We start from the raw sequence: 13,173 nt of genomic DNA, 5'->3' as shown, positions 1-13,173 counted from the left end.
ACAAGAGACAACTAGAATATTTTTAATCGACTATATTAAAAGTTATGAAACAACATTCGGATTAGAAGAATATTTGATAATAGTACGTTTTATATGTGATATTATTCTAAAACAACAAAGAGAATTAGAAACTATTTCAGGTTCTTAAGGCTTCAATTTATTCATCTAGTATGAAGAATCCTCTTTAGCATTTTATTTCGTAGACCTATACGTATAATTCCAAGTAACATTCGTATTAACATTCTTGTTTTTTTTATTGTATTTTAAATATTTTATTTGATAAAAAAAAATAATTCCATAAAAGCTTAACAATCTTCGTCAAAGGGAATTAGTGTTAAACTTTCTTTTCTCGTTTCTGAATTTGTTTCCAATGTCTAAAACTTTTGTTTTGAGTTGTAAGAATTGAGTTATATACTTATGAAGTGACTTTTACTCTCAAACCATCTATTTTGATAGCTTCACACTAAGGTTTTGTAATAAAAAAAATACTTGGCTTCTCCAATATTGAACTGTGTCTTCATGGTAGCTAAATCATGGTAATCGAAATTTTTTTTCTTTTTTTGCTAGAAAAAAAATTCGTTTTACTTTTCTTAATTCAATGGCTGTTTTTCTGGTCATATACAGCAAGGGAACCTTACACTCTACAGGACCTTTGCATTTTTTTTTTATCATATGCATTCCAAGGCATTCAGCATTCCACATCGGATATTGCTAGTTTTGTCATTATTGAATACTACTCTATGAGAAAAATTGGTTTATCATGAAAGGTAAATCCAGTTTTATTCTGTCCCCTTTTAAATTCCGTTTAGATATATGATAAATATTTTTTTTCAGCTAAGATCATATTGCAATATCACTCAAATATTCTGGCCCTATAATCATGAAAAGTTTCTGATCGATGGGGCAGAATTACGGGAAACGCAATCCATTTACCAACGTACTGAATAACTTCATCATATTTTTAAACAAACATAAAACAACGAAGTACCAATTTCCTTGCTAACTACCATTGAATGGTACACTAATTTACTTTCTTTAATTTCAGCTGTTCTCTCAATCAGTCACATCTCCTTGGTATGGATTGTACGATGAAATTGATAAAAAAAAAATGTCTTTACTGCAAGATATGTCTTATGTAATTCATCAAAAAATTTATCATGGATGGCTATTTACCTAAAGAGCATGGTCAGCATAATCCATCTCGAAAGAAAACTCAATCAGATTTAATTTGGAATGGGAAAAACCAAAATCATAGTTTAACATATGGAAATGAATTAGTATTCCAAAGTGTGCAAAGTGATGAAGCTACTCAACCAAGCATCAATTCTTATATCTGCTCTATATGTAAAAAATTATATGTATCGGATGAACAGTTAAAAGAGCACTTAGTTGAACATATAACTTATACATTTTGCAAGGCATGTGGTCAATCCTTTAGTCACGCAAAGTCTTTAAGAAATCATACAGATATTTCTTGTAAGAAAAGGCGCGTAATGTGCAAAGTCTGTAACAATATATTTCTTGGTGTTGAAGTGCTAAGAAAACACTGTGAAGTACACTTTAGTGACTCAAAATATATTTGTGGTTTTTGTGGCGAGAAACATGGAAGGTATCTGTGCGTCAAAAGACAATGCAGAGTAAAAAGTAAGTTAAAAGAGGTAAGCCTAGCAGGGAATTCACAAAGAAAGGGGAGTACTTCTCCAACAATCTTGCAAGAAGTAATTCATAATCAGGGAGATTTTCAGTCTAATGTAAATTCAGGACCATCGCGAAAGTTATTATCGATTCGTGATCCTTTGATTTACAATAACACTGGCAATCCAAAACCAATGAATGGTAACGTGATTTTAGTTAGAGGATCTTCTAGTGTAAAGGTTAATGCAGTTGTACCATCAGGAAAATCTTCTATGCCGATTGCTTTTTCCATTCCAAGGGATACATGGAAAGGGGTGTCATTAAGAGAGCCTTCACTTACAGATGGTGTTGATCATGTAACGATCACCTTGGAAAGATCTTCTTCAAATGGATTTTTCTCTTCGACCAAGATTGCCAGTCCACAAACTTCCCGGGAATATTCCACAAATGACAGACCTCCTCAGAATGAAATGACTGAAATAGGTGCATTTGTTGAACCTGGAAATAGAGCTGATAATCAGAGAACCTTCATTGAGGGTCCGTCATTAGATATGCCTTTCTCGACCAATGCTGCTATTCATCCTTCTTTTTTTGAGTGCTCATCGTCAACAAACTTACCCCAAAGTATGACTGATAATCACGAAGCATTCCTGAAAGGAACATCGTCCAATGGGTTTGCATCTGTAATTGAGACTGTATATCGAAGAATACACCAAGAAGACTTAACACAAAACAGGTCTCCTTCCCAAAATCAAATATCTGAAAAAGACACATCTCTTACATGGGTGACCTTGAAACCACCATCCTCTGTGACTGAAATTGATAATCGAGGTGTCTATCTTAAAGGACCCACAAGCGAGACTTCTTTTTCAACAGGTTGCACTGACCATCCACCGTTTTTAGCACCTTCATCGTTAAAAAGTCCTTCCCGAAGTAATAATGACAACCATGAGGTATTATCTGAGATATCACCAGAAGGATTTTCACCATCAATTGCGATTCTGAACCCAAAAATCTCTCATGAAGATTTATCTTACGCGAGGCCATCTCAGAATGACATACCTGAAATAAGTAGCTACCCGGAACATAGAAATTTAAGGGTACCATCGTCCGCGAATGAAAAAGACAATCATGAGCTCTGCCTGGGATGGACATCAGCAGAGAAATCTCAGATTTCTATAAACAGTATTGATGATCCATGGATCCCATTTGCAAAAGATTCAGAATCAGAAACTTTATTACCATTTGAGATATCACCTTCACTTTATGAATTTCCAGAAAAGACATTTGAGGAAAAAAATTCATCTTCGGACACTGATAATTCCCTCCAATTTTCGGAAATCAATTTACCCAGTTATTATGTGGCCCTTGGTCTTCCTGCTGACATGTATGACATATCAAGTAATTTTCAGAATATAGAAATGAATGAAATGCCTAATGAAATTCATGAAGATAATAGTGGTATGACTGTGAATGAGGGAGATAATATTTTCCCACAATGGATCTATGCAATGAAACCAGAAGCTGGAAAGGAATTAATTGATCATGAATATGGAAAAGAATATGATGCGTCTGAAATAAATGGCAATTTGAACTTTGGTAATGAAGATCCAGAAGATTACTACTTGGATGACTTAGATTATTTGAAAGGTTTATACGATTAAACAATGTCTCTTTCTTTAAAATGGTATTTGAAATGATAATTGTGTTGAGAAGCAACAACTTTCAAATACCCAAGTATTTTTCGCTTCCTTATGGTTATATGTATAACTCATATTTTAATGTTTACTTTATTCATAGATAATATATTATATATCTAATTCTTATTAATTACATGTAATTCTAATGCATTGTTGTAACCGTATAGTTGATAATTGTAAGGTATTCTTTTAATATTTTACTTAATATTGCTTAAAGATTTTATAAATGTTTACATTTTCTATTTACTATATTTTAAAAAGGTTCAGCTGTATGATCTCAAAATCATACGCTAATTAGTATAATATTTTTAAACAGATTTTTCAGGTATCTAGCTGATAGGTTATAGTTTATAATAATTATTGCATGGATCAATAATGTCTACATATACCTTATGAATAAATAATCATAGTAATATATTTGTTTGCTCAACGTCCTTTTTATTGCCTTTTCCAAATTTATTTTTATTTATTTTCCTGTCTAATTTTTGACAAGGTGTTTACCATAATATTCAAAAGAATTATCATTTACATGTCTGTTAGAAAAAAGTATAATAACCATATTTCTATTAAAATAGACAATAACAACAATAGCCTAACAGATCAGAGTATATGTAATCATATCTATAGCTTCATACAAGTTTTCTGATATGATTGAGTAATCTAAATCTATAGTTATTTATACGCAGATAAGAATGAAATATCCAAAACTATATGTTATATAAAATATTCAACTCCTTAAGCGATCATGATAAATTTAAACTTAACCAACTGGTTGGAGACCAATTTCAAAAGTGCAGAAATCCCGTATCGTGTAGTGAGACTGCCTTAGTCACTCGGTTTAAGTGATATCTTGCACGTTGTCAGTAATATCTCTCTAGGTGTAAGCTAGATCATACCAAGGAGGTGCAATAAACCTCCCTGGGGCATATCTTAAGACTTAAGTTATGTCCCAGGGAGATTTATTAGCTAACAAACGTCGACTTATTTCGGGATATCTAATGTTTTCCCTGTCCTATACGGCAGAGGAACCCTAGTCTCTACAGAACCCCAACTGTCCTTTTTTCTTGTTCGTTCAGTTAAAGTAGTTATGGAGTCGACATTATTCGATTCCAATAACTCACTTAATGCTAAAGTATCACGATAAGATGTGTCATCCATCCAAAGATTCAAGTCTCCACAAATGATTATTTCATTTTTATTCATGACAATCATTTCAATGAGTTCAACGAATTATTCAAAGAAGATACTGGCATTTGTTCTCGGAGGTTTGTAAACTGTTACATTGGATATTAATATTATTCTTGTGTGTGTGTGTGTGTGTGTGTGTGTGTGTGTGTGTGTAAAGTTCATTTCTGTATATTCAAAGTTTGTTTAACTTTTTCTTTTCACCATTTTTAGAGGAGTAAATTTTATGAATGAACACCCCAACACCCCTACCAGACCTACCTTCTCTCGGAATGTGAGAAACGTGTGTATGTGCTGAGAAATTAACAGTAGTACCTGTAAGCTAAAATATAATATCACGTGGAATTTGTTCAATTTCAGAGCATTTAGTAAAAATTCTTATTGCAAGACTGCAGTCTGGTATAGATTTCGCAATGCAGCTAGATGAAACCACAGACATTGAAAATTGTGCTTCACTTAGTTTTTCAGATACGAATGGCAAAATGACATGCTAAAACACTTGTTATGCTGTTTGACTTTCGGCACATCTAGAGAAGTACGCTAAAGGTAATAATCTACTCTATATTTTGAAAGTTGGCTTTCTCAAGTGCATTGGAGCATGGGATGTCCTTACCATTTTCAACAATGTACAGATATCCTTATGTAATTTCTTATTTTTTCACGAGTTATTATATCATGTTTACATTTCCACCGAGTTAGAAAGTACATAAACTCTCTAGGAATATATCTAACTTTTTTTTTTAACGTTTCGAGCCTTAGGGGGGGGGGTAGGTATGCTGAGAGAGGGTTGCCTTGCAAGCAAGGGTAGTTCCTCTGTTCGATTTACTTAGATGGTAACTTTGGGGCCGTAAGCACTGTACCCCAAGCTTCATGATCCTTGACCTAGAACGATCTTAAATAAGTAAGTTAATATATACATGACCTCAGAAATGCATAAGCAGCAGCAGAGGTTCAGCTTGTCCCTTTGAATGAGCCTAAGTTCATCCGCCTCTCTGCTCTTAAGTGTATCGAGTGTTTGTCCTCTCAAACGTGATTAACGACTTCTATCAAAATTATATTGTGTATAGTGTGTTCAAATGTCAATGCAACTTTGAATATATTTTAGGTATTTTATGTTAATGAAAGTATTTGTTTAATATAAATATTTGTAACTGGCCATGTGAGATTTAGGTTGAAAAGTTAGGTGTATTTATTTTGACTTGACTATTCGGTTACCTTGCGTGAACTAAAAAAACGTAAGTTTATCGGATACTATTATGTAAATTTTGTTTGGGGTTTAATCATTAGTGATAAAATGCTAATGGTTTTCATCAATTATCAAAATTAGATATTTTCATAAATTAATTTCCAGTAAGGCAAGTGATTGTATATTTTTTTTTAAATCTTTCTTTTATCATAGCCTATAGTTTTTTTCAGATTTAATATTTCGAATAAATTAATTTTGGTGTTTATCCTTTTTTCATTAGTGTTTTAACTTTTTATAGATATATATATATATATATATATATATATATATATATATATATATATATATATATATATATATATATATATATATATATATATATATTTGTAGAGTATTGGTTATATCGATCACCCATATTTCTTTACAGTGCTTGTTCGTAATCCCTGACTACGAATCAAAGTAAGAGGTTGTTTGTTAATAGTTCATGTAAAATTATTACCCAATGTTGTTTTGAGTGTTCGTAAGAGACTTTGGATATTCAGAGTTTTTATATTTTGATGCCGAGTAGTTGAATAATTTTCTCAGAACTTGTGTATTAATTTTCAAGTATAACAAATTTATGAAATAAAATCAGGTAAGTTAGGGTCTCAGGAGTTTATGTAATTTACCGGCCGTAATAAAATAAGTAAATTATATATGTATGTATGTATGTATGTATGTATGTATGTATGTATGTATACATACACACAATAGATATATAAATCCTACAGAAGTGCCATCCAAAAGACAAAGATAGTATCTCACCGGGTAAACTCTCCAGATAGTTTTCAGAATAAGGGGAAAACTGACTACACGTTTCTTCATTTGTTATTTGGTATCGAAACGTATTTCAAATTACTTCAAGACCTTTCATTGTTTTACAGAAATTTATACCGATCTTACTAGCCTTCCTTTTCCTCGTCGTAGCTTATGATTCCATTTGTTTGCCTCAAAATCGGCGTCAAGTCTTCACTAACTTCATGTCGAGTTCAAAGTATATTAATTTGAGAAGACCATACACTCATTCAAATATCTAGGTTTGTGACCAGCCTTGGTCTTTGGCTTGATTGCATTTGCAGCGGCCTCTTTTCTTATGATAAATTGTGTTAAATATGCTACTACATTTTTCTGCAATACACAGACATTAAGAATAACAAAATATGTCTCTAAAGATAACCAAAATTGCAGGGAATGAAGAGAAAACGAAGGATTGACGTACTAAGCAGAGTTTTGTGAATTTACTGGCCTAGAAAGACTATAAACAGACGCAAATGGAAGCACTTGTCTGAAGCCTTTGCCTTGCAAGGGACTGATTACGGCTGATGATTACGATGATATATATAAGTACGTGTATATGTACCTGTGCGTTTATGTGTGATTATCTGAGCGTGTGTGCGTGTGTAATGATTGCACACCAGCATAACAGAGTCCATATCTGAGCCCGTTCGATCTCTTGTCTCCTGCAACTGATTGCTTTACACAAGAGTAATTATAATGTGGAGTGATGTTCCAGGAGCATTTAGGAAACTTTGCTAATGAGACCGCTCTCGAGATTGGATTACTTGCTTATACTGAACTCGGGATAACTTTTGGAGTATGAGATCCTATCCTTTAGAGAACCAGGAAGGTAATAAGGATCGGTGCAGTGTTACAGTAACCAGAGGTGCAATAAAACGCACTATGCAATAAATTCAATGTTTTGAAAGAATGTGTGTTCTGTATTCAATCCCTCTCGTATTGAATTACAAAGCTTTCACTTATCATCGGAATCACAAGAATAACTAATAAAAGGTCAAGTTTATCTTGCTTTTACATTAAAACTATTGTGATTGGTACAATTTTATCCATCCTTTAAGATCTACTATATCTTTATATATAGAGAAAAGGCACAATACAGATATGTCATGCTACTCTTTCTTATAAGATGTAAAATTAATATAGATGTTTGTTGGGTGTTCTTTTTTTAATATATTGTAAAATTATCGATACGGAATAAAAAAAAGAAATCTATATCAAAATAGCATTTTGGTAAAAATGATGGGTAGATACATATTTGGTCATACTCAATATTTGTTTTCCAATATATTTCATAGAGCCATAAATTAAAGGTTTTATTCATATCAGCCAGTTTATATAGTGAATAAATGAAAGGTCTTCCCTTGATCAATGTATTCCAATTCTCTGTGATTGAATACAAACAGAATTCGAAAAATAGATAAAATAGTGTTTATATTTATTAATTTACGAAGATTTAATTTTTAGAGAAAAATATAACATCCTTTCATCATAATCCTAAGGGGAATCCTATGTTTAAAATGAATATTTGTATATTAAAATTATTTTAAACTCATTCTAGAAGTACTCGCCCTTCAATATACTTACGTAGAGGATTAGAATTTCTTTGTTTATTAATATTAATATTGCTCGTAAAAAACATATCAATACAAAATTTTAAATGAAAAAAAAAAATAGCAATTAGACGACGTGGCATGTTATAATTATTATTTCTCACACTTGATCAAATCCAGTGTTTAAGTATTGTCTTCACATCACATTACATCCCATGTTTCGTATAAAAACCTACTTTGGAACAAATATCTTGCCATTCCTCTTGCGAAAACTGCCTGAAGTGAAAATAGTTAAACCTGCATTTACATCATAATGACTTCCATTACGGTATTGGTAGTTAATGTTTCCTCCTTGACGCGCTTACGTAAGTTGGGCTGCCCAGTACACTATCAGTCTAATATAATTTAACTATCGGTTAGAAGGGCGAAGTTCGGTGATTATGTTTTTATAACATAATTCTGTAATTTTTTAGTTCACGAAGTTTGACATTTCTATCTCTGGTAGTCTTTAAACCTTTTGGTCTTCTGTTAATAATATCTTGAGATAGTTTTGGTAGTTTATCGGTCAAATTAATATTCCTATTGCTATATATTTCTACAAACTGTAAAGTGTGTTTTCCAGTAATTTACAATATTTCTATAATAATTTAAACAGTCCCAGTATATCACATCTGCTAACTTCTAAGTTCATCGATGATGTTATAAATGATTTAGAAAATATGATTAAAAACTGTGAAAACATATACAGTACTGTAGACAATTAGATTTTTTTTATTCGACTACATTAAAACTCATGAAACAATCTTCAGATTAGGTGAATATGTGATAATAATACTATACTAAATAATATCCTAATAAGAGTATTAATCTAGAACAACAATGAGAATTAGTAACTATTTTAGGTTCTCAAGGATTCAATTTATTCATCTAGTCGTAGTAATGAACGCTGAATTCTACATAATCATATAAACAGTCTTGTTTCTTATTCTTTAAATTGTATTTTCAACCTCTTATTAGATAAGAAATAATTCAATAAAAAGCCTAATAATCTTAGTCAAAGAGATTTATTATTAATCTTACTTTTCTCGTTTTTTAGTTTGTTTTCAATGTCCAAAACATCTGTTTTGAGTTGTATGAATTGAGTTTTATACTGGAGTGACTTTCCATTTCAATCCTTTTTAAAGATAGCTTCACACTGAGCTTTTGCAATAAAAAAAAAACAATACCTGGCTTTTTTCAATAATGAATTGTGTCCTCAGGGTAGTTAAATAGTGATAATCGAAAACTGTTATTTTTTTTTCAGATAATGATCTATAGGTACGCTCATTGCTAAACTGTTTGGTCGATTTACTTTACTTACTTACACGGCTGCATTTCTGGTCTTATACAGCAGGGGAATGCTAATCACAACAGGACATACACGGTCATTATATCATATGCATTCCAAGGCTTTCAGCCTTTCACACCCCATATTGCTCATTGTGTCTATAGTGAATAATATTCCTTGAGGAAAATTTGTTTATTTCAAGGAAAGTTAAATCAATTTTTATTCCGTCAACTTTTAAATTCCATTTAAATCTGTGATTATTCCTTGTTTCCAATAAAGATTATATTGCAATTTCATTCACATGTTTTGGATCTATAATCATGAAAAGTTTCTGATAAATGGCAAAGAATTACAGGAAACTCAAACCATTTACCCATGTACTGAATAACTCTAACATATGTGTAAACATACATACAAACAACGAAGCACCAATTTCCTTGCTGACTACCATTGAATGGTATACTACTTTACTCTAATTCTTTTCAGCTGTTCTCCCAATCAGTCTCATTTCCTTGGTATGAATTGTACTGTGAAAGTGTTACAAAAAAAATTGTCTTTTGTGCGATATATGTCGTTTGTGGTTCTTCGAAAAACTTAGCATGGATGGTTATTTACTTGAAGAGCGTGATCAGCATACACCCTCTCGGAAAAAAAGTATATCGAATTTAATTTTGAATGTGAAAAACAAAAATAGTTTAACATATGGAAATAAATTATTAATATTCCAAAGTATGCAGAGTGATGAAGCTACTCAACCAAGAATCAATTCTTATATTTGCCCTATATGTAAAAAACCATATCCAACGGCTGAACAGTTTAAGGAGCACTTAGGTGAACATATAATTAATCCTATTTGCAACGAATGTGGTCGATCTTTTACTACACCCACGACGTTAAAAATTCATTCAGAGGACTATTGTAAAAAAAGGCGCGTAATGTGCAAAGTCTGTAACAATATATTTCTTGGTGTTGATGTGCTTAGAAAACACTGTGAAGTACACTTTAGTGACTCAAAATATATTTGTGGTTTCTGTGGTGAGAAACATGGAAGGTATCTGTGTTCCAAAAGACAATACAGAGGAAAAATCAAGTTAAAAGAGTTAAGCCTAGCAGTGAATTCATCAAGGAAGGGAAGTACCTCTCCAGCAATCTTGCAAGAAGTAATTCGTCATCAGGGAGATTATCAGTCAAATGTATATAAAGGAACATCGCAAAAGTTAATATCGATTCGTGATCCTTTGATTTACAATGCAACTGGCAATCCAAAACCAATGAAAGGTAAAGTATTTTTAGTTAGGGATTCCTCTAGTGTAAAGGTTAATGCAGTTGTAGCATCAGTAAAACATTCGCTCCCGATATCTTTTTCCATTCCAAGGGATAAATGTAAAGGGGTATCGTTAGGAGAGCCTTCACTTACAGATGATATTGATCATGTAACGATCACCCTGGAAAGATTTCTTTCAAAAAAATTTTCCTCTTCGACCAAGATTGCCAATCTACATACATCCCGGGAATATCCACCAAATGACAGGCCACCTCAGAATAAAATGCCTGAAATAGGGGCGTATGTTGAACCAGGAACTAGAGCTGATAATCAGAGAGCATTCCTTGAAGCTCCAGCATTAGATATGCCTTTCTCAACCAATGCTGATATTCATCCTTCTTTTTTTGAGTGCTCATCATCAACAAACTCACCCCAAAGTATAACTGGTAATCATGAAGCATCCCTGAGACGAATTTCGTTTAATGGTTTTGCATCTGTAATTGAGACGGCTTATCCAAGAATCTACCAAGAAGACTTAACACAAAACAGGTCCCCTTCCCAGAATCAAACCTCTGTGAAAGGCACATCTCTTAAATGCGTGACCTTGAAACCACCATCCTCTGTGACAGAAAATTATAATCAAACCGCCTATCATAACGGGCAATCAGTGGAGGCTTCTCTTTTTACAAGTCTTGCTGATCATCCGCCGTTCTTGGCACGTTCATCGTTAAATAGTCCTTCCCAAAGTAAGAATGACATTCATGAGGTATTGTCTGAGATATCATCAGAAGGATTTTTACCATCAACTGAGATTCTGAAACCAAAAATCTCTCATGAAGATTTATCTTACGCGAGACCATCCCAGAATGACATACTTGAAATAAGTAGCTACCCAGAACATAAAAATTTAGGGGCACCGCCGTTCGTGAATGAAAAAGACAATTCAAAAGTATTCTCTAGTGGGCCATTATCTTCCGAGACATTTTTATCGACCAAGGTTGCTAATCCTACGTTTGTTTTAGATAGTTTATCCTCAAGTAGTATACACTCTACCGAGAAACATAATCATGAGGTCTGCCTTGGAGGGACACCAACAAGGAAATCTCAGATTTCTATATGCAATATTGATGATCCATGGATCCCTTTTGCCAAAGATTCGGAGCTAGAAACTTTATTACCATTTTATACAACACATCCACTTCATGAATTTCCAAAAAGGACCTTCGAGAAAAAAATTCTTCTTCGGACACTGATAATTCATCCCACTTTTCGGAAAACGATTTACGTAGTAATTATGTGGCTCTTGGTCTTCCTGCTAATATGTATGACATATCCACAGCTTTTCATAACATAGAAATGAGTGATATGCCTAATGAAATTAAGAAAGATAATAGTGGTATGGCTGTGAATGAGGGAGATAATATTTTCCCACAATGGAGCCATGCAGTGAAACCAGAGGATGGGAACGAATTAATTGATCATGAACATGGAACAGAATATGATGCGTCAGAAATGAATGGTAATTTGAACTTTTGTAATGAAGACCCAGATGATTATTATTTAGATAACTTAGATTTTTTGAAATGTTTAAATGATTGAACGTTGTCTTGGCATATAAAACACTATTGGAATTGGTGTTTTTTGTTGAATCTATAGCTGTTAATTACTGGAGAAGTATTCGCTTACTTGAGGGTTATAAATAAATCTAAATCTTATTTTAATGTTTACTTAAACATAGATGATTGATGTATTATATATCTAATTCTTATTAATTACATGTTATTTTAGTGCATTGTTGTAACCATATATATGTTAACTTTTTTTTATTTTATACTAATTAAAGATTTTTGTAAATGTTTGAAATTTTTATTTACTATATTTTAACCATGTTTATTAGTATATTCTCAAATTCATACGCCTAGTAGTTGAATCTTTTAAAACAGATTTTTCAGGTGTCTAGCCGTTTTTAATCATTATTGCTGTATCAATAATGTCCGTATATACCTCATGAATAAATAATCTTAGTAATGATAGTTTTTTTGTTTGCCGAACGTCCTTTTCATTGCCTTTTCCAGGTATCTTAATTTAGGTTCCTGTATAAATTTTCGACTCTGTGTTTACTATAGTATTTACAAGAAGAATCATTGATATTTCTGGTAGAAAAAATCATAGGAGCCATACTTTTGATATAACAAAAAATAACAACAATAATCTAACAGATCAGAGTATAAGTGATCATATCTATAGCTTCATAAAAGTGATCTAATATGATTGAGTAATCGAAATCAATAGATATTTATATGTGGATCAGAACGAACGAGACACGGTACTTACCAGGGTGTATGAATTTAGAACTGAGCTTTTGGTAGAAAGAAATAATCATTTGTCCATACTTTTTGAAGATGATATATTGATTACCAAACTAGCTTTAATAAACTGATTATTTCGGCCTTATTGATGCTTTAAACATGAAACTTCAAGGAAAAAGC

At 32.3% G+C, this 13,173-nt stretch overlaps 1 protein-coding gene across 1 annotated transcript; it reads left to right on the top strand.

Annotated features, from left to right (window-relative positions):
• Positions 1-1,054: 1,054 nt before the first annotated feature.
• On the top strand, positions 1,055-3,506 carry LOC137652019 (uncharacterized). Its single transcript, XM_068385230.1, has one exon. The coding sequence runs from the start codon at positions 1,158-1,160 to the stop codon at positions 3,297-3,299; it is 2,142 nt and encodes a 713-aa protein (XP_068241331.1). The 5' UTR covers positions 1,055-1,157; the 3' UTR covers positions 3,300-3,506.
• The last annotated feature ends 9,667 nt before the right edge of the window (positions 3,507-13,173 follow it).

This window comes from Palaemon carinicauda, chromosome 13 (genome assembly GCF_036898095.1).
Source record: "Palaemon carinicauda isolate YSFRI2023 chromosome 13, ASM3689809v2, whole genome shotgun sequence".
Classification (NCBI taxonomy): Eukaryota; Metazoa; Arthropoda; class Malacostraca; order Decapoda; family Palaemonidae; genus Palaemon; species Palaemon carinicauda.
This window is presented reverse-complemented; position numbering and strand designations above follow the sequence as displayed.

Excerpts from the sequence above, each read along its gene's own strand:
- LOC137652019 (XM_068385230.1), top strand. The coding sequence starts at position 1,158 with ATGGATGGCTATTTACCTAAAGAGCATGGTCAGCATAATCCATCTCGA.